Genomic DNA, 27,373 nt, shown 5'->3' with positions numbered 1-27,373 from the left:
TGCCCTGATATATGGTGGTACCTTATGGTTATTTTAATTTAGTTGTATTATTTTTTCCAGTTATTCATAATTTGTATTTCCTCTTTTAACACTGTCTATATTATATGACTATTTAAGTGACTATATCTTATTTATCATTGAATCTCACTTAGCTTTTAACATGCCTAATGGTAATAATGGGTATTCATTCAGTAAATGTTTGTTAAAGGGAGAGAGATAGCCTATTCTAATCTCGCATTGGTGGGGGTTTTTTTTTGTTTGTTAGATAAAAGAGGAGAAAGAATTCTTGCTAAATGGAAACTTTATTTTTTTTATAAAGTTTATCTAGAGTTATGGGATAGCATTCTATATTAAGAAGGTATAGTCCTGAAAAAATGCAAAAACAAGAAAGGGAAAGCATGAAGGAGAAAATTTGAGTAAAGATAAATTGAGGGAAAAAAATATGTGTTTGTTATTGAAATATTTTATTAGCCACCTAGACAAAAGAAATAGGAGTTAGGGCAGTGATGGCAAACCTTTTAGAGACCTCATGCCTTGTCCCATTCCTGAGACCAAGTTCTGTTCACCCTACCCCATCAAGTTCCAGGTTAGTCCCACCCCACCCTTACCCCACACAGAGGAGGGAAGAAGTGCTCCCATTGGGCTGCTAGGCATAGGGGCAGGTGATGTGAAAAAATGTGGGCAAGCAGAGTGGAGAGGGGGGAGGGAGCAGCTCCACTTGAGTCCTTTGCCTTTCTAGTTATGAACACTGGGAGGGGGCAGGGGAATATATGCCCACAGAGAGTGCTCTGCATGCCATCTTTGGCACCCATGCCATCAGTTCGCCATCACAGAGTTAGGGAAATGAATTTCAACCCAGCAATATATAATAATATTCTCTCTCTCTCTCTCTCTCTCTCTCTCCTTCTCTCCCTCTCTCCTTCTCTCCCTCTCTCCCTCTCTCCTTCTCTCCCTCTCTTTCCCTCTCCCTCCCCATCCCCCCTTCTTTTCTCTTTTCTCTCTCTGGCTGACAGAAGCTTGTAACTCCTTAATTTGCCTTAATGAAAATTCCATCCTTCAAAGCAAAGGGAAATTCTACTCTGGGTCTGATTTTTACTAATAAGAAGGAATTATTTGCTAGATTTGAAACTGCTAGACATACTAAGAAATGACCACTCCCTCCTAGAGTTTGTGGTAGAGGAAAGGAGAGCCACCTTACAGTCTAGGAAAGATTTCAAAGGATTTGGAAGAAGTATAAGTAAGATCCCAAAGTTTTAACATTTTATAAGAGAAATTAACTTAGGAGGAATGGGAAATGATTAAGAATGAGCTTTTCAAAACAAAGAAAGTTTTAGTAAGAAGGAAAAATAGTTGTCTAAAGAGATGTGGATGCATGGAGAACTCATTAACCAACCTACACATATACATAAAATAGATGTGAGGGAAGGTAATAGAGCATGAATATAAAATGTGGCATTTCTAAAATTCAGAATGAACCATAGCTGGTTAGTAAAGGACAAGAAAAAGAATCCTTTTTAGCTACTTTAGAGAAAATAAGAGGAACCTAGGAGAGATAGGACCATTTCTCAGACTTTTAATAACTTCTAATAACTTGGGTATACAAACTTGGCATTCTCCTCAGCTCTCTTGCTGACTTCACATCTTATCAGATACCAAATCCTGTTGTTTCTACCTCCCTAACATGGCTTACATCTTTCTTGATTCCTCCAGCAGCTAGAACTCACCTTTTGTCCAAAACTAGTTTGTATATTTTTTGTGTCTATTTTGTATGTCCTTCTATACAGTTCCACTCTGATAGAATATAAGCTCTCTGAGTGAAGGAGCTGTTTCATTTTTCTTTTTTTAATAAGAGTGAGTAAATTGAGTCAATCAAACTACCCCCACTGCACTGAAGGTATTGTAGTACTATGCCCTGTTATGTGATCACTTACCTATTAACTCAAAAATCATAGGCTTTTAAAAGTGTCAAAAAAAATCCTAATTTAGAAATCCTTAAAGGCCCTTGGATGAACTAGGGAGCGTATATTTGTCCTAAAAGCAGTAGGGAGCCACTGCAGATTATCGTGTATGGGAGTGGCATAATCAGACCTGTGCTTTAGGAAACACTTTGTCAGCTTATGGAGAATGAATTGGCCTGGAGTGAGAAGGGGCAAGGAGAACAAGAAAGAAGCTATTGTAATAATCCAGGAAAGAGGTCATAAGGACATAAGCTAAGTTGGTAATTACGCTGGCTGAGAGAAGGAGGTTAATTGTAAGGCTTGATGTTGTGGGGGCAGAAATATTGAGGCTTGGCAACTAAGTGAATATGTGGGATAAGGGAGAGTGAAGAACTGAGGATAATACCAAGGGTGTGAATATGGCTGACTGGAAAGATGGTGTTACCCTTAATAGGAAGATACGAGGAAGTTTGGTGGAGATGGGGGTGGAAAGATATGCTCCATTTGAAACATGTTGACTTCGTCAATGGCACATACTGCTCAAAAAGTCCATTAAGCAGTTGGAAATGCATAATTGGAGTAAAGCAGAGAGTCTAGGAATGGATTTATAGATCTAGAACTCATATTCGTTATAATTGAGCCCATGGGAGTTTATACAGTCATCAAGTGAGAGAGTGTGGACAGAGAAGAGAAAGTGACCCAGGAACAGCCTTGGTGGGTATGGGGAAATGAGGTGAATGATGAACCAGTTAAGAAGACCCAGACTGATAGTTGAAAAACCAGCAGGGAGCAGTGTCAAGAAGTAGAAGCAACAAGCATAGAGAGCTTCTTCTGGGAGTTAATATCAGATGACAGTCTGAGGGTGTAGCGGGGTCTAATGAATGTTTTTTTAAGAGACTTGGGCATCAGTGAAGGGAGAGATTGAAGATTAGAGAGAAAAGGAAGATAATTGTAGGGACAATCTGCTTGAAAAGAGGATGAGGTGGAATCAAGGGTATATATAGAGGGTATGAGAAGGGTCACTTTTCAGAATCTGAGGTAAAGGAGAAAATGGAAGATGATGTCAGAGGGATTTAAGATGTAGAAAGAAGGAGCTCACAGCACATTGTTTCTATTTTCTTAACAAAATATGAGCTAACGTCTTCATCTTAGAGAGTGGGAAAGGTTTGAATGGGAGACTTGAAGAGCAAAGAAAAGATTTGGAACAGACTCTGATGGGAATGGAAGAGAGAATCACTTAGGGAAAAATAAAAGAATTGCTTTGCATATAGTGAGGTCAAAGATAAGATTAGCCAACATAAGTTTGTAAAGGATAACCCAGTCAATGTGGTTGCATGTTCTGTTCAACAGCATGTGAGTAGGAGCAGAGGAGACATGGGTGTGGTATCCCAGGGTTGTGGTTTGACAAAACCTAAAAGAATAGTTATAAAAGAGTTGAACTCATTAATTGTAGGATAGAAGTTAATAAAAAAGAAAGTGAAGTTAAAGCATAAGTGGTGGTATGAAAGAATCATAAGGAATAAAGAGATTGGAGAACCAGTTAGAAATTTTAAGGTATAAGAAAAGATGGAATTATAGGAAGTTATGATCTGATAAAGAATAGTTTTTTGGTCATGAAAGTAGAACACTTATATTCAATAACATATTAAAGAAATTACAATCCCTACATGTGGCTGAGGTCTTGTGGAAGAGTAGATTATGAGTGTTAAGGAAATTGGGGAATTTGGAGATTAGGATATTTGAGAGAACACATCAGAATGCATGAGACCCCTAGAATAGGAGCAAAAGTTGTTAAGGAGAGGAAGAGTCTGAACTCATTGAGAAAAGAGAGATAATGACCTGGAGGCTGGTAGACAGTTAACACTAGGATCTAAAACAAAGCTGGGTGGGATAGCCAACATACTAAATGACAGAAGCAGGATCCACAAAGATTTTCAATGATGAGCACCAGGAGTTTAACAAGATGAAATTCAACAAGTAGATAAATGTAAACTCTTGGGGATGCAAAAAAATCAGCTTCATAAGTCAATGTTGAGGAAGGCATGGTTAGCAATTTGCTTTAAAATATGGAGGTTTTTTTTTAAATGTACTGTAAGCTCAACATTATATATGGTGACCCCCAAAAAGGCTAATGTGATTTGGCGTTCCATTAAAAGAGGCATAGCTTCCAGGAAGAAGATGACAGTTCTGCTGTACTCTGCCTTTCAAACCATATCTAGACAATTGGATTCCATTCTGGGAGCCCTGGGAGAACATTGAAAAGCTGTTCAGAGAAGGGCAACCAGGATGGTGAAGGTCTTTGAGTATGCCTCATATGAAAATCATTTATAAGATCTGGGAAGGTTTAGCCTGGAGAAGAGAAGACTCCAAGGGAACATGATATCTGGATGTGAATAGTTGCTATAGGGAAGAGGTATCAGATTTGTTCTGTTAGGCCCCAGAGGACAGGTCCAGGAAGAATAAAAGTTAAGGGGAGAAAATGGAAAATTTAGACTTGGTGGCAGGAAAAACTTCCTAACAATCAAAGCTGCACAAAAGTTGACTAGACTCAGTGTGTCCATCGGAGGCTAAATGACACTTGTTGGGCATATTAGATTGGGAGTTTCTTTGAAGGTGTGGAATAGGCTGGTAGGACCCTGAAATCTCTTCTAATTCCAAAATTTGGTCATTGTGTGATCCTCTGCTTTCTAACAACCCTTTAGGTTCCTTAGAGGAAAGAACCCTTAACTTGGGATCTGTGGACAAATATCATTGGGTCCATGAACTTGGATGAGAAAGCTTACATCTTTATTTTTCCTAACTTCTATAGCTGGAATTTATCATTTCCTTCAATTATTAATTTTAAAATTTTTTTCAGAGATATCCAAAGGTTCCACCAGACTGCTAAAGAGAGCCATGAAATTAAAAAAGGCTAAGAATTCCTGTTCTAGGCAATAACTCCAGTTAAAATCCCTCCCTCCAAGGTCTAATGCATATGCTCGATATCTCTTAATATGAAGCCTTCCCTGATTTCCTGACTACACCAGCCCCAGCACCTCCACCCCCTGTTGAAAGTTACCTTTCCTTCCTCAAATTTCTCATAGTACTTTGTTTGGCTTTCTTTGTATGAGAAATGAATAGCCCACATGAAAATATGGAGGTGAGAGATCAGCCTAGGGATTATATCCTGGTCATCCTTGAAGAGGAACCTTTCACAGAGTGATTTGGAAATGTCAGGATGTTTTTAAACCCTTACCTTCCGCCTTGGAATGGCTACTGAGTATGGATGAGCTCCAAGACAGAAGATCCATAAAGGCTAGGCAATTGATATTAAGGAACTTGCCCAGGGTCACACAGCTAGGATGTGTCTGCGGTCAGAATTTGAACCCAGGACTTCCCTTCTGCAGACCTGACTCCCAACTGAGCCATCTATCTGCCCTTCAAAGATATTTTCATCAGTAGCTCACAAGAAGTAGAAGAAGGGTCAGGGATTTCCTCAAGGTCATCCAGTAAATGAGGACAATCCTGAACTAATTTCAAGTTACCCTGACTCTAAACTTTTCTCTCCTCAAATATTACCCGAGATTGGAACATCCAATGACCTCATTTATGGACCTTGAAATTCGAGACTGGGGCATTCACTGTCTAGAGCTGCCTTCCCTAACACTGGCTAAGAGGACAGGGTTCAACAGTGGTTATTTTTTTGTGTGTAAAATGTTTAATATTTCCATTAAGATGATTAGCACAAAACCTGAGTGAGTAGCAGGGCAGCACATCTGCTGACAAGATGTAGTGTAATGAGCTACAGGGTCCTTCTTGACTCTGTCTTGGGGGCTAGGATCTCTTTACTATCTCCATAAATAAGGAGGTCAGATCAGAAGATCAGCTATGTAGAGGGGAAGTGGGAGGGTGAATGGAAAGTTCTCTTCAGTCCTATTCACAATTTCCATTTGCCTTTCTCTGCCTTTGTGCCCTGGCCCTCTATCTTGTCATGATGCCTTGAGTGACCAACTCTGGCACTGAGAGTTTGGCATATTCATCTCTCTGATAATGAGCCTTAGACAGAACTAAGCAATTAGATTATAACATCTCCTCATATACACACCCATTCCAAATATCAACATGTGATTCCAGTCCACAGAACACATGCTCCTAGGATTGGCTGTCAGAAAAAAAAAAGGGGGGGGGAAGAGAATGATTTCCCATTCTGTGATTTGGGTAAAAGATCCAGAGGAATAACCCAGTAGCTGTTCTGGAGTATTGGTTAAAAGCCAAGGCCACTCCAATAAAGGGCACGTGTGATTGACAACTAAAGAGAAGGGAGAAGTGAAACACATTTTAAAGATACCAGAGCCACCCTGCAGCTGGAAGATAGAGACAGTGAGGAGTGGGGCAAGGGTCCAGCTCTTCCTTTCTTAAGTGAAGGATGGATGTGTATAACAAAAGCCAGGAGTCCTAGCTGGATATGGTGGAAGCCAAGCAATAATGGCTACAGCCAAGGGTGCTCAAAGTCCCTGATAAATCCTGATTATTGGAGAAAGGGAGAAGAGTAATGGCAAGGTAATATGTGAGGTGGAAGCTCAGGACACTGCACTTTCCCAATAAAATGAGAGGCACTCCTGTTTCAAACACTACCACCCTCCTCCCCTGCAAAACCAGTGACAACTTTTGATTTTGCATCAGTGTAATTATAATACACTTATCATGTGTTCTAGTTCTATGTTCATGGCTTGTTCCTCTTCTAGAGTTGAAGCTCAAGAAGGCAGAATCTTGATCTTTATCTAAACCATGTGCTTTTCACATCCTATAAGTATCTGCTTTATTGATGTTTAATGGAATTGAACAATTCACTCATGGAGAAGTAGTATGGTATAGTTAGAGAACAAAGGCAGCTCTCTAGGGCCAGGTTTCAGAGAAGGAACTGACTTTTAGTGAATGGCAGAAGAAATGTCATCATCTGGAAGTTCCCGTTACCATGAGACCACAGGTTTAGTGCCCATCCCTGACTTGACTATACTTAACATTTTCCTCATAATCCTGTGGTGTAAGTGGTGAAAATATTATTCTCCCCATTTTATAAATGAGACTTAAATGACTTAAGGTGATAATGGCAGGAAGCATTAGAAAGCAAGAGTCTTGTGACTAAGTCTTTGAGATCAAGGACTGTCATTGACCTTTTTAGTTTCAGCTCTTAGCACAATGCCAGGCACAAAGTAGGTGCTTCTTGTTGTTCAGTTGTTTCCAACTCTTTTTGACAAGTCTGTGGAGTTTTCTTGGCAAAGTTACTACAATGGTCTAATGGTCTGCTATTTCCTTCTCCAGAGTGTCCCCAGTTTACAGTTGAAGAACTGAGGCAGAGATTGTGACTTGCCCAGAGTCAGACAGCTAGTAAATATCTGAGGCTAGGTTTGAATTCTGATCTTCTGACTCCAGGACCGCAGTGCTTTATCCACTGCACCACCTAACTTTAAAAATACTTACTAACTGACTAAGATCAGTGCTGTTTCCATTATAACTAAGCTACATCTCAGAATGAAAAATCTTTTAGAATAATGTAATTCATATAAATCAGAGTATTTGTGGGGGAAGGGAGTAATCCCAAATTCACCTTCCACAGCACATTTTTTGTATCTGAAAGAGATAGCAAATTCAAAGCGGCTTAGTTTGGAGTCAGAACTGGATTCAAATTCTGATTTTAATTCCCAATAGCTGTGACCTCAAGGAAATGACAACCTTGATGAACCTTAGTTTGTTCATCTGTAAAGTGAGAAAATTATATTTGCACCACCTATCTCACGATACTGTTACATAAGTATTTTGTAAATCTTAGAAGAGCTGTAAATGTGAACTATTATTTGATTCAACTTGGTAGTCTCCTGAAAAGAAACTTTTTAAAAAGATTGTAAACATTAAGCATCTGCTATGTGCCAGGTACAAAGAAAGCTAAAAGACAGGATAAAGGAGCAGATCAGCCTCCTCCACCTTCAGGCATCCAGTCGTTGTTTGGAGCTGTTACTCTCTCCGTCCTAGGAGCCCCTCACTCAGCTGCTTCTCCCCAGATCGCTCATTCATTTATTCATTCATGTGCTTACTAGGCACTGTGCTAGGCACTATGGGAAATAGGAAAATGAATGAAATAAATTCCGCCCTCTACAGAGCTTACAACTATGCCATTTATATACCAGACAACTTTAGTTCTTCCATTTCATTTACTGGCAAAATGCAGTCCTCTTCCTGCTCTCTAACCTCCCTGCTTCTTCCTTCTCCCTTCCCCTAGATTTTTCCTTTCCCCGTTTCCTTCCCTAGCCCTACTCCTGTCTCTTATCCCCTCCCCTTTCCACTCCCCTTTGGCTTTCAGCCTACTCTCGTGCTTCCCTGACCTTTTTCCTCTCGCACCTTTTCCCCCCCTGGCTCTACACTGGTTCCTCTCTCTCCTGTTCCCCAGACTCCATGCTCCCCACTGCCCTCTCCCAGCTCCCCTCTCCGGGGCTTTCTCTTCCAGCACCAGGGACAGCTCCAGCCCCGGAACAATGGACCCTACCTTAGGGTTCCTCTGCAAACTCCCTTTCTTAGTTATACATCCAACTGCTGAGGGGGAGGGGACAGAGGAAGGGGGTAATTGTCAACAGGACCAGCTGCTCTGCTGGGGGTAGTTGGGAATAAGAGACTCCAGATAGAGGGAGGGTGTGGTTCCTGCCTGATTATTCGTTCCTCTCCAGGGTAGAGAGTTTGTAGTCTACCCCTGAGGCTGACATCACTGATGTCAGGGGAAGGGAGGTGGGAGTGGGGGGTGTGGAGGGGGAGGTTTTTGTTGAGGAGAGAACAGCCGGGGAGCAGAGCTCCAGGACCCAGGTGACTGGGAAAGCGGGCAACCCCAGCGGCTGGAGCAGCCGGGAGCCCGCCTAGGCCCGGGGACTGGGGGTGGGGGTGGGTGGGGGGGTAGGGGCAGGACTGGGGGGAGGGACAGGGCAAAGTGACGCCCTGGAGTCCTGCCACCATCAAAGATCAAGAATTGGGCTTCAGGAGTCATCGGACCCACCAGAAGGATCAGCCCACAGGGGAGCTGTCCGCCAGGGGGGAAGCTAAGGAAGGACCTGCCTATCCCAAATCAGGAATCTGGGAGTTTCCCCCACTGACACTCCAGGCAACCCAGCAAGGCCTCCAGCTCTTTGAGCTCAAGGGCCCCCCTCCCCTCGGGCCCTCCTCCCCATATCCAGCTCTTAGTCTCAGTCTCCAATTTCTAGTCCTCTCAAGCCCAAGTACTCAGTCTCAGCGCCCTGCTGTCCAGCCTCAGTTCCCAGGTTCTGACCCACAAACACCACTACAACCACTAGTCCTGGGACATTTGCCAAAATCTCTAGGAGGGAGATCAATCCTTTGGGCTATGCCCCCTGGCATAGCAGTGTGAGCCCAGACCCCTGACCCCTGGGCTCTGAGGATTCCCAGCCCCCCCTCAACCTCCTTTGTGTGAAGAACACCCCCTCCTCCCAGGTCGTGTGGTTGGGGGCCAAAGGGGAAGCCAGCCCCGGCTGTGCCCCCGGCCCCCACCACCTCCCTCCTCACCGGGAAGTACCCCTGGCCTTTGGGCCTCTCTCCCTGGCCCCCCTCGGCCCCTCCTCCTGGGCCGCCCTGATGAAGGAGCCAGATGCCATCAAGCTGTTTGTGGGGCAGATCCCAAGGCACCTGGAGGAGAAGGACCTGAAGCCAATTTTCGAGCAGTTTGGCCGCATCTTCGAGTTGACCGTCATCAAGGACAAGTACACCGGGCTGCACAAGGGTGAGGGGCTGAGGGACAAGACTCGAAGGGAGGCTTTGACTAGGGAGTATGTGGATCATGAGCTGGAAAAGCTCTGGGGGATGGGTCAAGGAAGATGAAAGGTGGGAGAGCACCAAGCTGAGAATATTGAGAGACCAAAAAGGTGGTAATGGGGTCAGGGGGGCTTTGGGGAATAGAAATAGTAGATGGAAAGAAGCATTGAGTAGCCCAGAAAAGCTCAGCTCTGGTCAGGGGTCCAGAGAGAGAGGCTTGGAGGCTTACATAGAATAAGGATCTGAGCTAAGGTGGGGGGGGGGGGGTACCTGAGAAGATATAGTAAAAGACCAGTGCTGCTAGGGAGTAGGGAGGGTAAAGAGCAACAGGAATAAGATCTAGTTTGGGGGTGGGGTGGGGAAGAAGCTAATGAAGAAAGAGGGGACAAGTAGATTGAGAGTCTAGGAAACCCCAGAATAGGGGAGTGGGGGGGCAAGGATGTGAAGAGGAAGAACTAGAGTGAGGTCTAAGGAGCTGAGAAAGGAGAGCCCGAGGTTGGGAAGTGAGACCTGGGGATATCCAGGAAGTGTGGGGGGCATGGAAAGCTGAGAGTGTTAGATGAAGGCAGAATAGTATCCAGGACTATCTAAGGGGAATTAGAAGTGGGGAAAAGTTTAGAGGGCCAGGAACTGAAGCATGGGGTCAGACCATGGTGAGCACCAACATCAAGGCTCAGCACCCCACCTGGCACCACCCAGGCCTGTCCTAAGATGAGGTTCTTCCAGGCAACTACATTTTCCCTTTCCTACCTCTCCGATCCACTCTCCACCCACCCATATTTCTTTCCATGGGACATGGGGGGAGACAAAGAGGGATCTGGAGTTGGAAAGTAATTAGGAAATGAGGAAATATCAAAAGAGTAAGATAGTAATGACAGAAGAGAGATGAAAGCTGGAGGAGACAGAAAAGGAAAGGGAAAGCTAAGGGAGGGGGATAGTGACATTCACTTATCTGGAGACTCTGCCCCTTCTTCTCCCAAATGCAAGGCTTCATCTCCTACTTCTTATAGTTTTCCCTCCATCCCCACCTCCCTCCCTTCAGGATCTCAGCCCTCTTCTCCACCCAGATCTACAACATCCATCTCTCACAACTCCCTGGAAATTGAATGTCCTACTCGGTCTATTTTCCCATTTCCCCCTCCCTCCTTCAGTTAGTCAAAAGATGTCAAGAAGGAAAGGGAGAGACTTGCCCAGGCTGAGGGAAGGCCTCCTGCCCTTAAGCCCCCACACTGAGGAGCTCTTGGGGAGGGAAGGGAGGGGAGGTTGGGTGACTCATACCCCCACCCTATCTTTTTGCCAACACCCCACCCCCCAGGATGTGCCTTCCTGACATATTGTGCCCGCGATTCAGCCCTGAAGGCGCAGAGCGCCCTGCACGAGCAGAAGACGCTTCCAGGGGTGAGTCCTAGCCTTGGCAGGGTCAGTACTTGCAGGGCTGTCTACTTGAAAGTAGTAGGGGGACTCCTGGTGCCCCTTCCCAGCACTCAAGAGCCAACTTCTACACAAGGGGTACCCAAGATCACAGGTTATCCAAAAGGGTTTTTCTCATTCCCAATTATCAGGAAGTCCTTCCTCTGTCAAACCTCCATCCTTCCTATCCATTGCCTCTCATGCTCAGTTTAGTGAATACCAGGGAAGTAGTCTTGTGGTAAAGGGTAGATCCAAACTCTGTTTCCTGCTTCCCAATTTACCCAAAGGCTATCCCCCCAGAGACTTAGTTGATTCTGGACTGAAGGAAGGGAATATTCAACTTGCTAAGGTTTGCTCTTGGAGTGCCAGTTGGGATGGGCAGGAGGCCCCCAAGGGCACTGTATCCATGGCTGAAAAGGAAGCAGCCAAAGTGAGGATGGGGAGTTTCTGTGGTGACCTGAGGAATAGGGAGCACCTGCTGGATTGGCATCTTGGTGCCAATTTCAGACCTTTGGGCCAACTTGTGCCCCTATAACAGACTGAGGGAGCTGACAGTCCCAGAATACCAAACTGGGGCAGGACATGGACAGGGTTGAGCTAGGGAGGTGCCTTAGATGAGAGGGACAGACTTTTATCTGATACGAGGCCCTTCTACCATTCTGGGAAACCAGGCCTGGTTTGAGCAGATATGCTGAGGAAAGCAAAGGGGGTTCCCAAAAGAGAGACCTTGCTCCCCGCAAAACAGTGTTTCTTCGTTCTGTCTTATAGATTGTTACAGGGCCAAAAGGACAGAATCCTAGGTTCATTATAAGCTAGTCAGCTCCCTCCTAGCCCCAGTCATCACATCCCCTCCCATTCCCCTTTCATTCCTGCCTCCCTCTCAGACAAGTGATCTCTGCCAAGGGAAGAAAATGCCTCAGTCCCTCTTGCTATACTCAGTATCCCCTTGTCTTCAGCCTATGACTGCCAGAAAGCCTTTCCTGAGACCTAACTTCTCTTCCATCTGCTTGAACCTCTGCTCCTCTTTCTGGAGATGGAAAGTGGATCTTACCCTTTTTCATGGAGTGCAACAGTGATGATAGGGAAAGAGAGCCAGGAAGTTAGGCATGGGCATTTGGGAGAATAAGACCATTCTAGCAGCCTCCGACCTGAACCCCTTCATAGAGCCTTAACTCTACACTCCTGCAACCTTTTTATCTCATTAGCACTGCCAAGGGAGAGGAGTTGGGGAAGAAGGAAGGACACCCTCTTATGCTTTACCCATACTCGCACCCCTAACCCTCTCACAGAATGAACCAAGCACTCATGACTCCATGAAGTTAATGGATGTGGTACATTGGGTCTGTGGGCTCAAGGGTCTGTGTGAACACAATATCTCTGCACTTGCATGTCTAAGTACCTCTGTGTAGTGTGGTGTGTTTTGGTGAGTACATGGACATTGGATACTTCTCTTCTATCCCTCCTGTTTTTCCTTTCATTCTTTTCTCAGTGGCTCTGAGATACACTTCCTGTATGAGCGGCCTCCACTTCTGTTCCTGCCTCTGTGTGTGTATCTCTTTTGTCTCTATTTCAGAGAATTTTGGGGGGGAGAGGAGGGAGCCTGGGGGGGTGGGAATGACTGGTAGGAGCAAGGCCCACATTGAATTCAGGGCAAACAAGCTTCGGGTCTCTCCTAGACTCTGGCTTGGAGTCTGGCCTGAATTCTTCCCTGGGTGCCTGAGACTGCTCAGGCAAGATGGAAAGATTAGGAAAGGAGCAGTATTCCTTCTCTTTCTTGAATAGATAAGGTGGGGGATGGGGTTCTAGGAGAGCTGGGGGCCAGGTTAATAATTGCCCAGGGTAGGCCCTATAGCACCTACCTAAAGTTCAGTTCACCATTAGCTTTCAAATTGGAGAACATAATCCAGGGTTTCCAAAGACTTGGGGGCAGGGAATGAGTTAAGCACCCCTGGGGTAAGCCTTGAAAGTCAATACCCCCAACCAGGGCATTTGGGGGAGTAGGACTAGGGTACTGACAGAGGTTGGGGGAGCAGATGTCTGTGCCCAAGGCCCCGCCTGGCCCTTTGTGTCTCCCCCCACCTCCCCCTCCCTCAGGTCTTTTCTCCTGCCACCTGCCTTCCTTCCGAGCTTCATTGTTTCCCCACAGACAGCCTTTGTATGTGTGTGTGTATGTGTGTGCATGTACGCGTGCGCACACTCAAGAGGAATTCTTTTGGGAAGTTCTTCCTAATGTCTCCCCACTATCCACTCCTCTAGCAGGCCCCCTTTTTGACTCTCTCCTTCCCCTCCCCCCTTGTCTTCCTCACCCTAAAAATGGAAAGGAATCAACCTAATAGGATGAGGCCCAGGGTTATATGCTCTCATTCCTCTTTCCAAGAGCTCCCAGAAGTGGCACCCCCAGCATGCCCTTGGATACATCCTCAATAGTGGGATGTGGTCTCAAGAAGACATTGATGACACCTCACTCACATTCTATTCAGACCTGAGGCTCTATATTTGAAAAAATGATTTTACCCAGTGAGTTCCTGTGGGGTTATTATTGCTAACTATTATTACCCATCATAGGTCATAAATTCTTTACCTGAAGGGCTTGAGTTTTGGCCAGGAAACTTAGACATCACTGGGGAAGCTTCCCTTTGGGTGAATAGACTTAGGAATATTTTGATGGAGGGGAAGCTGAAGCATTGCTAAGTACAGGGACTTTGGTGTCAGCAGGAAGGATTAAGAGCTTATGTTTTGGTGCTGAGACCTAAGCTGTACCTGTCTGAGGTGTATATAAATAGCCCCTTCTTCTTCTGGAAGCCCTACAGAAAGCCTGTCACCTGGCCAGTGGTAGCTAGGGAACAGGGGCCCCAGTGGGTGCCTGGTTGCCAGGTAAACAGGGCACATCTGGACTCCGGGGAGGGGGCAGGTGTGCCCAAGCTGAGCTAACAAAGCTAGAGCCTCCCACAGGAAGGATGAGAAGAGAGGCTGGAAATGGGGAATTTAGGGGCTCCGAAGGGGGTTGTTTGTGGAGTGAGAACAGCCTTTCTAAATGTTGATCCTTTGCATTGGTGTGTCTGGAAATCTGTATTGCACACTTGTGTGTACTTCTTCATACTCTGTATTTATCTTAATCAGTAGATACTCCTTGTGTCTGCAGGCATGTATGGATTTATGTTTTATCTCCCTTGTGAGGAGAGAGAAAAGTGTCTTCATTTCCTGCTTCAGGGGGTTCTCAGGATCCCCAAGTTCCCTTTTCATTCTCTCCTACTATGGCTGCCTCCTTTTCTGAATGCCTCAGTTTCCCTGTCTACCATAAGAAGAGTATCTTCCAATGATGGGGACTCAGATCCAGAAACAGGAACTCCCTGGCCTATTTTTAATCCTATATCTCTCTTGGGGATGAATGGGAAACTGAGCAGGATGGCAAGTCATGAGGGGATCTTCTGTTTGTCATTTCTTATGTTCAAGTGAAAAGGGAGAATGGTGGAGATATCCAGAGGCAACTCTGACCCTGAACCCCCCCAAAAAAGAACACCTTCTCAAGAATTCCACACCCAGGAGAAGCTAAACACAGACACACTCCACCCTCACCTCCCTAAGCTGCTTTACATTGGATGGGATAATCCTGGATTGGCAGAGGAGAGAGATTGCTTGGGAGGGAGCAGAGAGAGGATTTGGGCTTTTTTTTTTTCCCTGCCCTCCCTCCACCTCCACCAGCTGCCCTCTGATCTGATGATCCAGAAGGAGACTGGATCCATTGGCCCCTGGCTTAGGGATAAAATCATGGTACAAGATTTAGGCATTACTAGGAAACATTAGGAATGTGTAAAAGAATGGGGGAGAGACCCCAGCAGAACCTAATCAAGTGGCGTTTGGTTTTTGTTTTTTTTTTCCCCAGACTAATTCTGAACAATCAAACATTTGAGACTAGGGCCACTGAGGTGAATGCCATTGAAGAGAGGGACAGATAAGGGGTGGGAGAAATGGACAGGGTATGGTTTATCTCTATCAAGTTAATAACACCTGAAAGCAGGATGACAGGCTAGGGGGATTTCAGAGGCCGTCCAATCCAACCTCTGCATTTTATAATCTGAGGCCAGAGGAGAAATGATGAGGTCAGAGAAGCATGGTCTGCACTCCTCTGGTTTGTGACAATGCGGAGACTAGAATCCAGGATGTCCTCCTAGGGCTCTTCACGCCTCTCTGTGCTGTGTCTATCTGTGTCTTCTCTACCCCTCCTACCCTCACCCCATCTTGAAGGAATTCTCGAAAGATGCAAAATTACATGCAGTTGAATGTATTTTCTCTTTGAATTGACTCTTCAGGTATTTTTTTATAACAAAATAGCCAGTGGTAAGGGAATGACAGAAATGAAAGGGGGGACCTCTGGATATGATTGGGGGAAGGTAGCAAAGACTATAGGGTGGGCAATCCTCTCTCCATGGATGGCTGTTTCAATTACTCAGTTCTTTTTCCTCTCCACTAGTCCCTTAAGATGTTTCACTCCCTGGTTCAGAAAGTGTACTGTAAAGGGCAAAAATAAGGTCCTCCCACCAGGAGCAAGGGATTCAGGAGAGAGAGAAGAGGGGCTGAGAATTCCTCCATTTCCACTGAGCATTAAACAAAGAGAGAAACCACAACAGGAGGTTGAGAGGTTAGAGATCAGGAGAACTTACTAATATGTAGGAGATATGATTAGGGGAGGGCTGCTAGGGAAGCTGGGTCAGCATCAAAGATCTCTCCATTTGGAAGAGATAACTGGGGTGTTTGAATTGGAGGAGGGGAGACAGGAGAATGGTTGGATTGACCCCCAAAAGGGCCTTTGCTTCTCTTTTCCCTCTGGAATAAGGAAGATTTCCTGTTCCCCTCTCCTGTGCTCACTGCCCAGCCCCCACTAAATTTTTCACCCCCAGCATCCCCCATTCTCCCCACCCCTTCTCTGGGTGTGTTGAGCGCCAGAAGTGATGACGTCACTGGTCGCCGGGGCGACAGGGACGGATAAATCAGGCTGAGTGGGCGGTTGCCATGGCGTGCATTCTCCCGTTGCCACGGTGACTGGGCATCTGCTCCCTTTGTGCTGCCCAAGATCCTTCCCCCTGGGGTCAAGGGGTGTAGGGAGGGATGGAAAAGAGGCAAAGAGACCCCCAAGGGCAAGGAGGAAGTCAGGGCATCTGTGGGGTTTCCCTTGGTCTGGAGCCCTCTATGGGGTTTCCATTTGTCCAGGACTTCAATCTAGGGCTGTCTGTAGGATCTCTCAATCTGGATAATTTATGGGATGCCTCTGTATCCCCTGATTTTTCCATTTGAGCTGGCCATGGTCGAAAACTATTCGATTGGCTCTGTCCTATACCAGCATCATTCTTGCTCCTGCTTTCCAAATCCTGACGCTGTGGCCCCCAGGAGAATCTCCTCCCCTGGAATCCTCTCCCTCCACAGCCATCTAATCTCCCCAGGTCCTAATCTCGAGGAAGGAATACGACTCATTCCTCCCTTCTCCCTGACTCCAGGCCAACTACCTGAGATTTTTGGAGGGAGAATGAGCTGGACTGGGAAGTCGGCACCTCTTACCCCTCTCCATAGGCCCAGCCTGAGGCTGGCTGGAGAAGGGTCCCCAGCAGCTCCATTATTTTCTCTTCTTCAGATGAACCGGCCTATCCAGGTGAAACCAGCAGACAGCGAGAACAGAGGAGGTAGGCACTCTCCTTAGCTATCATTCTTCCTCATTCCTCTAACCACCTCCCATTGTCCTGGTTATCAGGCCACTCAGAGCCTAAAGGAATGAATGGGATATCCTCTGTGAATAAAAACTGGGATTTCTAAAAGGTTCTGGGACTGAGGCAAAAGGACTAAGGGTTATAATTGTGCAGTTGGGGAAACAGATCCTGACAGAACTAAGATGAGCATTTTGTCTTGTAGTCCAGCTCTTGCTTTCCCTCTTAGTTTTTCCTCCACTTCACATTCCTAAGCATTTCATTCCTATGGGGTGGGGGCAAAGGGTATACAGGGTCAATACAGGGCTTAAGATGGGTTGGAATTAGCCTGCCTCCCCTCCCTTCCCATACTTCCATTGTGGTGGCAAGGTGAGGAAGAAGCCTCTAAAGGCCTCTTCTCTTCTCTGGCCATACTCCCAGAAGACAGGAAGCTCTTTGTGGGGATGCTAGGGAAGCAGCAGACGGATGAGGACGTCAGAAAGATGTTTGAACCGTTTGGGACCATTGACGAGTGCACCGTGCTCCGGGGGCCTGATGGGACCAGCAAAGGTAACCTGCTTTTTGCTCTCTTGCTCCTGTCCTCTACACACTGGCAGTGCCCCCTCTCTTTGTGTCCCTCTGTTTACACAGGGGAGCCTGCTTGCAGGGCCTAGGCTGGCTTTCCAACAAGAAGGGGTGCAATGTGGGAAAATTCAGAGGATTTTTCTCCAGCATCTTCCTTCTGAGTGGGAAGAGGGAGAAGTGGTGATGATAGAGTAGTATGTGGAAGGAGGGCAATCACCCCTTTGTGCTCTCTCTTTCTCTTTTCTCTCCCCTCTCCTAGGCTGTGCCTTTGTTAAATTTCAGACCCATGCAGAGGCCCAGGCTGCCATCAACACTCTCCACAGCAGTCGGACCCTCCCGGTGAGAATCTTTCCCCACTTTCCTTCACTCTCAGTGCTCCAAGCTAAGATCCTCACCTAGACTAAGCCCTCACCCTGGCCCTCTGTGCCAGTGGGTGGAATGAGCTACTCTGAACTGTGCTGGCATTTTTAAGTAGCCCCATGCCTCCTTATCCTGTGTGGTGGCATGGGTTTACACAACTAAGAGTATCAGCTCTCAACTGAGCTGCTGATGGGAAGGACCTGTGATGCCAATGAGGCTTTAAAAGGAGAAATTCCCCCCTCCTCTAATAAGAAAATTTGAGTTTGCCTCAGTAGGCTTTCCCCTGGTACAAGGACCAAGGGAAAGAAGCATCAGGCTCTGGTGTGGAGGGAGAGGTCAAACAGAAACAAGGCTGGGATTATAAACATTTACCCCACATAATCCACAAATCAGATCATCTAGAGTTGATGTGATGATGGCATGATGGCAATGATAATCCCTTGAATTTCAATAACACTTTTACTTTCCGAGAGCCTTCAGGTCTCTTATCTCCTTTTGTCCTCTTAATGCCATTTTGAAGGAAGGAAAGAGGTCCAGGAAAGATAGCTAATGCACTGAGAGACAGTGGGGAACCACAAAGAATTAACAGGCTAGAGCATTAGGCAGGATCTCTTGTAAGATGAAATTTAATAGGGATGAATGTAAAGTTTTCCATCTGGGCTCAAAATTTCGTATTTACAAGTACAAGATAGGAGAGGCCCAGTTAGAGAGCAGAACATTTGAAAAGGCCCTGGGAGTCAGGGTGGATGGCAAGGTCCATTTGCATTAACAGCAGGATATGGCTCAAAAAAGTCTTGTGGCCTTTGAATCCCCATCACTCCAAGAAAAAAATGACAGACCAGATGTTCTCTGCAGGGTCAGTGTGGGCACTGTATTTTGGCAAGGCCATTGATAAACTAGAGAACATGCAGACACAACAGTGAGGCCTGGGAAGGGACCTTGATTCTATGCCATGTGAATAATCCCAGTGAGTGAGTTGGGCAGGCAGAGGTTCTGGGAAAGCTATCTCAGGTGTACAAGGGGCTGTCATGTGGGAGTGAATGGGGATCTGTGTCACCCCAGAAGCAGACTGAGGCTTGATATCAAGAAAAATTGCTCTAATTCAAGACTTTCCAAATTGGCCTGCCCAGGGAAGTAGGGGCTGGGGCAGGAGGGAGAGTCTTTTCACTGGGGTTTGGGTTAGACTAGATGACTGCTAAGGTCTCTTCCAACTTTGAAATTCGATGGTTCTGAGATGATTTTCCTTGTCTGGAGGCCTCTTAAGGTCCAAAGAGGTTTGCAGTGCCCTTACTGCTTAGGAGGGGTGGTAGGTAGGATGCTCACCACCACTTATGGTGTTGCCCTCCTGCTATGGACACAGGCGAGAAAAGGCCCAGAGTGGGTAGTTGGAGACCTTCCGTTTACTCCAGCCTAGTGCCCAGTAGGAGAGGAAGGCCCTGTGACTTTTGTCATTTGACCCCTGCTGGGTGGCTCTTTATCCCCAGGGAGCCTCATCCAGCCTTGTGGTAAAATTTGCTGACACCGAGAAGGAACGAGGCCTTAGACGCATGCAGCAGGTGGCCACCCAACTGGGCATGTTCAGCCCCATCGCCCTCCAGTTTGGAGCCTATAGCGCCTACACCCAAGCCGTGAGCACCAGCTTCCATCCATGCCCTGCTTCTCTGCGCCATCTCCTATTTCCCTGTCATCCCTCCTCCCTGATCTTGCAGGCTCCTCTGCTGTCCTGCTCCCTCCTCCCTTCCTCCCTGGCCCCCCAGACCCCCATCCCTGAGCTTGTCTCTCTGTCCCCCTGACCCCAGCCCTGTCCCGTCCGCCTTCCTTTCTCCACCCTTGGGGGAAGGCCCTGGGGGGACATACAGGAGCACAGCCCCACTCACCCATCTCCCCTCCAGCTGATGCAGCAGCAGGCAGCCCTGGTAGCAGCTCACAGTGCCTACCTCAACCCCATGGCCACCATGGCGGCCGTACAGATGCAGCACATGGCTGCCATCAACGCCAACGGGCTGATTGCCACGCCCATCACCCCCTCCTCAGGTGAGAATGGGCTTTGGGGTGGGAGAAGCATGAGAGGCTGGAAGAGGGCCAGGAAGGGACCTTCCAGGAGCAGGGGTGGGAAGGAGGGGCCAACCTAGGATTGGGATCCCCTGGCTTGGTGAGCAAGACGGGGGCGCTCGCCTCCTCACCCTTCAGAGAAGGGCCCTCCCAGTTCCTTCTGAGAACTCCCCTTGTGTGTATGCGCGTGTCTGTCTACTTCTCTCTGTCTGTCCCTTTCTCCTCCTTAGGAACCAGCACCCCTCCTGCCATCGCTGCCACGCCTGTCTCTGCCATCCCTGCCGCACTGGGTGTCAACGGCTACAGCCCTGTGCCCACGCAGCCTGCCGGGCAGCCGGCCCCCGACACCCTTTATCCCAACGGAGTCCACCCTTATCCAGGTGGGCTAGGTTGGAGATCCTGGGCTGGGCTCTGCCTCTGGGCCCCCCAAACCCAGGCTCTAACAGCCCCTTGTGATGCTTTCCACAGCCCAGAGCCCAGCGGCCCCCGTGGACCCCCTCCAGCAGGCCTACGCAGGAATGCAGCACTACACAGGTGAGCTCCCGGCCCAGGGCTTCCCTACTCTGTGGGAAAGGGAGGAGGAAGCAAAGGAAGGGAATGGCGAGAGCAGCTTCTGATTTGCTGGGAGTTGGGGACATTCTGGCTGTTTCTACTGAGAAGCTGGAGCCCTACTAGGAAGCAGTGAGGCTCACTGTTGGGGGCGAATGAGCCAGGGGGATGGAGGGCTGCTTCCTTCTCTCATCTTTCCGTACTGGAGAGACTCTGCTGGGCTAGGCTGGAGGGTGGAGGTCAGGCTGGCTATGGGTCAGGGAGAGCCCCATTGGCTCTCTCTCCCCTCCCCTCCTGCTCCCCCAGCAGCCTACCCAGCAGCCTACAGCCTGGTCACGCCCGCCTTCCCTCAGCCTCCAGCCCTGGTCGCCCAGCAGCCCCCTCCACCCCCCCAGCAACAGCAGCAGCAGCAGCAGCGAGAAGGTATCTTTGGGTTGGGGGCATTTGGGAGGTGGGGACATGTCTGAGGGGGCCTGGAGAGTGTGGGGGCTTCAGGCACAGCACCTTCCTGCTGGGGAGTTTGGGGCCCAGACATCTAGAAATGAAGAGGGAAATGGGAAAAAGTTAAGAGACTCTGACCTGCATCAAGGCAGGGGGGTTACTGCTAGGCTCTGACCTGCTTCAGCCATCTTGGTCATTTTTTTCTCTGCCTCTCATTTCTGTCACCTCTCTCTCTCTCTCTCTCTCTCTTTCTCTCTCTCTCTCTCTCTCTCTCTCTCTCTCTCTCTCTCTCTCTCTCTGTCTCTCTGTCTGTCTCTGTCTCTCTCTCTGTCTCTGTGTCTCTTTCTCTCTCTCTCTCTCTTTCTCTCTCTCTCTCTCTCTCTCTCTCTCTCTCTCTCTGTCTCTCTGTCTGTCTCTGTCTCTCTCTCTGTCTCTGTGTCTCTTTCTCTGTCTCTCTGTCTTTCTCTCTCTCTCTCTCTCTCTCTCTCTCTCTCTGTCTCTCTGTCTGTCTCTGTCTCTCTGTCTGTCTCTGTGTCTCTTTCTCTGTCTGTCTTTCTCTGTGTCTCTCTCTCTCTCTCTGTCTCTGTGTGTGTCTCTCTCTCTCTGTCTTTCTCTGTGTCTCTGTCTGTCTCTGTCTCTCTGTCTCTCTCTCTCTGTCTCTGTGTCTCTCTCTGTGTCTCTCTCTCTGTCTCTGTGTCTCTTTCTCTGTCTCTCTCTCTGTCTCTCTCTTTCTCTGTGTCTCTCTGTCTCTCTGTCTCTGTGTGTCTCTCTCTGTCTTTCTCTGTGTCTCTGTCTGTCTCTCTCTGTCACTCTGTGCCTGTCTTTGCTTTTGTCTCCTTGTTTCTGTCTCTCTTCTTTTCTCCTCCCTCCTTCTTTCTCTTTCTTCATTGCTCTATCACTGTCTCCCTCTCTCCGATTCCCCAGGCCCTGATGGCTGCAACATCTTCATCTATCACCTGCCCCAGGAGTTCACTGACTCTGAGATCCTACAGATGTTTGTTCCCTTTGGCCATGTCATATCTGCCAAGGTCTTTGTCGACCGGGCCACTAATCAGAGTAAATGTTTTGGTAAGGACCACTCCCCCTCAAGCCCATCCACCCCAAAGATCCTCCTGGCTCCATCTCCTCCTTCCCATAGAGCCGCCAAGCTAGTTAAATCAATCTACCGCAATGGGGGCAGAGAAACCTTGTCATAGGAGGAGGACGTGAAAGTACTGCCTGCGTTCAGCCGGAAGAAGAGACAGTGAGGGACGGGATAGTTGTTTTCAAATACTTACTGCACTTAGCACAGTTCACTCTAGATTGTGGATATTTTATAACTGGTTGGTGAAATGAATTCAGGTAAAAGATTATTATGTGAAAGAGACATTCATGCTTGTTGTTCTGGAGGTCTTAAGTGGGGCATCTATCTCCAGGAAGGCCTAGTGTGGGTAGAGAATAAGAAATCTAATATCAGCCTAGCATGGTAAAAAGAACAAGGCTGGCAGAGCCACAAGAACAAGGTTCCCCTTCTGGCTCTGGGACAAATTCCTTCTCTCTGGCCTGAGGACCCTCTCTCTCGTCTCTACAATGGAAATAATAATGTTTATTCTATCCCTCACAAGCTGGTCGTGTGGAAAATGCTTGGTCAATCTTTAAAAGCATTCTATAAATGAAAATTGTTTAAAAAAAAAACACCTTACTGTGTATTGGTTCCAAGGCAGAAGAGTGGTAAGGGCTAGGCAGTGATGGGGTGTGGGGTGGTTAAGTGACTTGCCCAGGGTCACATAGCTAGAGGAAATATGTAAGGTCAGATTTAAACCCAGGACCTCTTGTCTCTATGCCTGACACTCAATTCACTGAGCCACCTAGCTGCCCCCAAAACTGTTTAAAAGAAGCATAACTAGTAGAATGGGCTGCCTGGAGATGGTGAGCTTTGTGTCACCCAAGGCAGGCAAACAGGTTGAATGATGTGTCAAGGATACTGTAGGAAGAAATTTGTCTATACTACATCATAAATTAGCATTAATTCTAAGCTCCCTTTCTGGAATTGGCTTAGATGTGGGGGTTCATGATTCAGAGGACCTTGGCCTTGTCCTTTCCCTTTCCCTTTCCCATTGAAATCCAAGGAGTAGGGGCAGAAGGTACAGGTTCAAAGAAAACAGGGGAAGTCCAGGAGGATTTGCTGGAGGAGGCAAGGGGGTTATAGGAAACTGCAGAACCAGTAGTGTGACCCTCTTCTGGTAGGGCTCCACTAAAAGTGCTCTCTTCTTCCTCAGATTTCCTTAGAGCACCCTTCTGGCCTCTTCTACCGAGTGCCCAAGGCTTAATCCAGTGCCTCCTTTAGGCTCTGTTACTGGAGGCGCCACCAATTAGGGTAGGCTGCAAAGCGGTCTCAGGGTCCAGAGGCCCAGCCTAGCTGAGGGCTGGTCAACCACATTCAGTCCACAAATCCATACTAAAAGGGTGCTGGCTGACAGGCACGAAGACACAAGCAATAGCGTCCTTGCCCACACAGTTTGCCCTTGTCCGAAGAGGCAGCCTGTGGATATATGAGGCCATACAAAATCTATTTAAAATAAACAGAATTAGGAGGGCAGGGCCAGGACGGGCTTCACCGAGGAGCTCGCTTGGACAGAAACCTGAGATTCAAAGAGGCAACGTGGACAAAGAATTTCTCCCAGGTGGGGGGCAAAGTTGGGAAGGCAGGAGACAAATTGTCTTGTGAGAAGAACAGCAAGAAGGCCAATTCAGCCAGACCGGACGGAAGGGAAGGTCGGAATTGGGTTGGGCAAGACTTTAAATTCTAATGGAACTGGAAGATCGTGGGGTACATGGAGAAGGGAAGGGCTTGGCCAGACCAAACTGCTTTAGGGACGTCACTTTGGCAGTTTGGGGGATGATGGCCTGGAGAGGGCAGAGACTGGGCCAGGAGGACTGATTAGGAGGCTCTGGGAGTACCCATCCTGACCGTGTGCCCCCCCCCCAAGGTCCCTCACACCTTTTGTGTTTGGGTCCGGATCTGGGACCGCCTCGGTGCGGGGACTCCTGAAAAGGAAGCTCCTCGCACCAGGGCCGAGTGGCCGCTACATGTGGAGGGCCGCCTAAGGGCCTGGCCGGGCGTCTCAGAATCGGGGCTCGTCCCCGTCTCCTTCCCTGAGCGCGTTCGTCCTTCCAGCCACCACTCTGCACAGAGTAGAAGCTTAATCGACATTCGTTGAGTTTTTGGCTGGGGCTGAAGAGCCTCCACCACAGCCCGTTCCCTCCTGCAGGCTTTGTGAGTTTCGACAATCCGGCCAGCGCGCAGGCGGCTATTCAGGCCATGAATGGCTTCCAGATCGGCATGAAGCGTCTCAAAGTCCAGCTCAAGCGGCCCAAGGATGCCAACCGACCCTACTGAGGGGCAGCAGGTGGGTTCTTCTCCCTTCTCCAGCCTTCTTTTCATTAGGATGCCCGCCAGCTCCAGGGCCACCCCGCCAGGACCCAGCAGGGGAGTCCCACTCTGGCCTCTCCTGCCTCCCCTTCTCCGTCCTGCCCTCGTCTCCCTCCTCCCGGATCTCTTAGCACAGGCCCCAGACGTGCCCTTCTTCCCTCACACCCAAACCAGTCGCTCCGGGGCCGTGGACTCCAGACCCGGGTCTGTCCTGTCTCTGCCCTCCCTCTGCCCACCGGTGTCTGGTCTCGGTGTGTCTGGTCCGTGTGTCCGTGCGTCTGCGTCTGTGCCTCTCCCAGGAGAGGCGGCGGAGGTCAGGGTGGAGGGGGAAGCGGGGAGCTGAGAGAACCCCAGACTTGGCGTCCTTGGGAGCACCCCGGTTTAGGTGGAGGAGGCGGACGGGTTGGATTATCGTGGATTTCAGTGATCCAGGAGTCCCCTCCCCCCATCAGCGACTGTCACCCCGACCTCACGGTCACAGAGGCCCGAGAGCTGGTTGTGTTTTTTATTGTGTCTCCCTTGGACAAAGTTCCCTAAAGTGCGCAACCCAAGAACAATACCCACACTTTCTGTTTTTCCCCCTTTGCCCCCACTCCCGGCTGCTTAACTGCCCCCCACCCCGGGGGCCCCCAGCCCAGGGCCCGTGTCCAAAGGCGGCCGACGCCCCCATCCCGGACCCCCGCTCCGGGCCCCTGTAAGTTGCATGGAACGGGCGTGTTGTCTTTGGAGCCGAATGTCTGTTCTTTCGGGGCGGGGCCGCGGGGCTGGGGGGCGGCACGCGGGCCGGGCCGTGTTTGACCAGACGGTGGTGATCGTGCTGTGTTCTGTCCATTCTCGGGCTCTGGGCGGGGAGCCGGGCCCGAGGGGCCTCTCTCGCTCCCCTCGCTGCGGCCCTCCCGTCTCTTCTGCCCCCAGACTCCATGCCAGCGTTTCCTTCTGTCTTCTGTCCCCCGTGTCTGTCTCTCTCTCTGCCTGGCCTCTGCCTCTCCCTTTGCTGTTTGAGTGTCTTCTTACTAACTTCTGGTGGTTTCTCATAGCTTCTTTTCCTTCATTTGGCTCCTCTCCTCCCCCCACCCCGGCCTAAACCCTCCCACTGACTTTGGGGTGGAATCTGGACCCCTTTGGATGGAGGGCTCCCCTCCTCCTTTGCGGGCCACAGATCTGCACCCCGCTCTCCCCGCCGGGCTTCTAACCCCTCATGGATGTTTCCTTCCTTCGCAGGTCTGGAGATGCCAGAGGAAGGGGACGTCTCCCCAGTCCCCTCCTCCCCCACTGACCACCCCAGCCCTCTGCACATCCGCTGGGCCCTCTGGGGAAGCAGGAAGCCTCCACTTGCCCTCGGCCCCCTTAAAGCCACCTTTCTTCTCCCCTGATCGACGCCCACCGACGTCTCAAGGCCCTGCAGGCCACTTGGGCCTGCCTCGTCCCCAGGTACCTGTTTGACCTCACAAAGGCTGCCGAGTGGGAACAGAGGGGCGCAGCTCCCAGGGTTCGAGGGCACCTCCTTTCCTACTGTGCCCGGCACGTCCAGTGCCCAGCCTTCTCCCCCACCTTCCCTGTCAAGGGACTCCTTCCTGTCTCTTGGAACTGTGCAGACCCCAGGAGGGGAACAAGGGACTCGGGTCCCCCTTCCTAGTCTCACCTCTACTCTGGGGGTCCCCCACAGCTCTCCCCCCTTCACTCCTCTACCCCAAGTAGAGATAGGACATTCCTGTACCTGGGCCATCAGGCCCTAAAGCTCACTGCCTCCCCAAGTCCCCCTCTGGGGCAGTAAAGGGTGAGCCCCAGGGGCTGCCCGTCTCCTGTTTAGCCACAGAGACCCGTCCCCAAGAGAAACGACCCTCCTCCCCCCAAATAATGTTTACAGTCTCTGCGGATCCCTTTCCTGTAAATACCACATTGGTGCGGTAGCCAGCCAGGCCCGGACGCTGCCATCTCTCTTTCTGGGAGTTTAGACAATGTTCCCCGTGGATTTTTTTCTTTCTTAATTTTTTCTCTTTGGTTTGAAGGTTAGGGGTGGGAAGGGGTTGGGGTAGGGAAAGGGGAGGGCTGGAGGGTTTATTACCTGGTCATTTTCTTTAGGAAAAGATTTTAGGGGAAGGGATAGGGGTGGATTGGGGAGGGAAGGGGAAGGGGAGCCTGGGGAGTCTAAATTTCAAACCGTTCTCGATACTTATTTATTTATTGCGTTTTACTTTTAATAAGTTGATTTTTTTCTGTCTAAATAAAGAAAAAACTTTAAACGTGTCAAAAAAGAGTAGTGCTTGGCAGGTCAGCTGTGGGAAACATGAGGGAGGGGAGAGGAAGACACGGACCACATCTGGATGTTATGTTAAGGAAGACCTCGTAGGCCCAGGGGAGGCATTTCAGGGCAAACCCCCATTTCTGGGGACTTTTCAGCCTGCTCACTCCCCGTTTGGCACCTCTCCCCAAGCCCAGAATGCTCTGTGAGTTGGGGATTTGGAGTCCTGGAGACGTGGGTCACATCCCCTCCCTCTGCCTCAGGTTTTCTGTCTAATCAAGTGGGGGTTACGGCTGTTGGGAGGACCAGAGATCACGTACCAAAGCGCGTGGGAACTAAACAGTGCTCTGAAAACACTGGCTCTGGCGCTGCTCCCCTGACGCGCGCTGAAGGGCCTCCACCTTTCCGACTCACGGCTCTCCTGCTGTCAGATGGACGAACTGGCGCCATTTCCTTCCAAAGATGCTGCTAGAAATACTGTGCGGGGCTTTGGAACAGAGGGGCCTGCAGGCGCGCCCCGAATCCGATGGGGGGAGCCCCGAGGGGAACCTGTGATGTTGGAAGCAGCTGCTAGCTGGGTGACCCTGGGCCAGTCACTTTGCCCCCAGTGCCTGGCCCTTCACTGCTCTTCTGACCGATTCTAGGACGTTAAGGGTTTAAAAAAAAAAGTTGGCTTCCAGGTAAGAAGGCCTCCAGGCTGGTGTCTGGTGTCTTCCCCCACTCCACGGCCCCAGCCCCGAGGCCCTTCCTGCCCAGCCGAGCTTCTGGGCTCTTCCCACTGGACTCTTTCACGGAGCCTGGCTTGGGGTCGGTTCCGAGGGAGCCTCATCCCCTGCCTAGACTACTCCAAATGAGTGGGGTGGGGGAGGGGAAGATTCAGAGCGGAGGCTGCCCAGCCTGACCCACCTGGGTGGCGTGAGAG

At 49.1% G+C, this 27,373-nt stretch overlaps 1 protein-coding gene across 19 annotated transcripts in view; it reads left to right on the top strand.

Annotated features, from left to right (window-relative positions):
- CELF3 (CUGBP Elav-like family member 3) overlaps window positions 1–26,464 on the top strand; it is a 31,289-nt gene extending 4,825 nt beyond the window's left edge. Inside the window, exons 1-14 of one of the 19 annotated variants that reach the window (XM_056819424.1) lie at window positions 8,689–8,768; window positions 9,588–9,693; window positions 11,041–11,123; window positions 16,762–16,810; window positions 17,255–17,380; window positions 17,655–17,734; window positions 19,240–19,383; window positions 19,648–19,789; window positions 20,038–20,187; window positions 20,276–20,341; window positions 20,666–20,779; window positions 21,722–21,865; window positions 24,049–24,186; window positions 25,431–26,464. In XM_056819424.1, the coding sequence (XP_056675402.1) occupies window positions 16,762–16,810; window positions 17,255–17,380; window positions 17,655–17,734; window positions 19,240–19,383; window positions 19,648–19,789; window positions 20,038–20,187; window positions 20,276–20,341; window positions 20,666–20,779; window positions 21,722–21,865; window positions 24,049–24,176 (1,143 nt within the window). In that variant the 5' untranslated portion in view covers window positions 8,689–8,768; window positions 9,588–9,693; window positions 11,041–11,123 and the 3' untranslated portion in view covers window positions 24,177–24,186; window positions 25,431–26,464. Of the gene's footprint in view, window positions 1–8,687; window positions 8,769–8,860; window positions 9,694–11,040; window positions 11,124–16,761; window positions 16,811–17,251; window positions 17,381–17,654; window positions 17,735–19,239; window positions 19,384–19,647; window positions 19,790–20,037; window positions 20,188–20,275; window positions 20,342–20,662; window positions 20,780–21,721; window positions 21,866–24,048; window positions 24,187–25,430 lie in introns of those variants that run through there. The other 18 variants (XM_056819423.1, XM_056819422.1, XM_007485452.3 and 15 more) reach the window with 18 other exon arrangements.
- The last annotated feature ends 909 nt before the right edge of the window (window positions 26,465–27,373 follow it).

This window comes from Monodelphis domestica, chromosome 2 (assembly GCF_027887165.1).
Source record: "Monodelphis domestica isolate mMonDom1 chromosome 2, mMonDom1.pri, whole genome shotgun sequence".
Taxonomy (NCBI): Eukaryota; Metazoa; Chordata; class Mammalia; order Didelphimorphia; family Didelphidae; genus Monodelphis; species Monodelphis domestica.
Note: the sequence above shows the minus strand (reverse complement) of the source record. Positions and strands in the feature narration are given on the sequence as shown.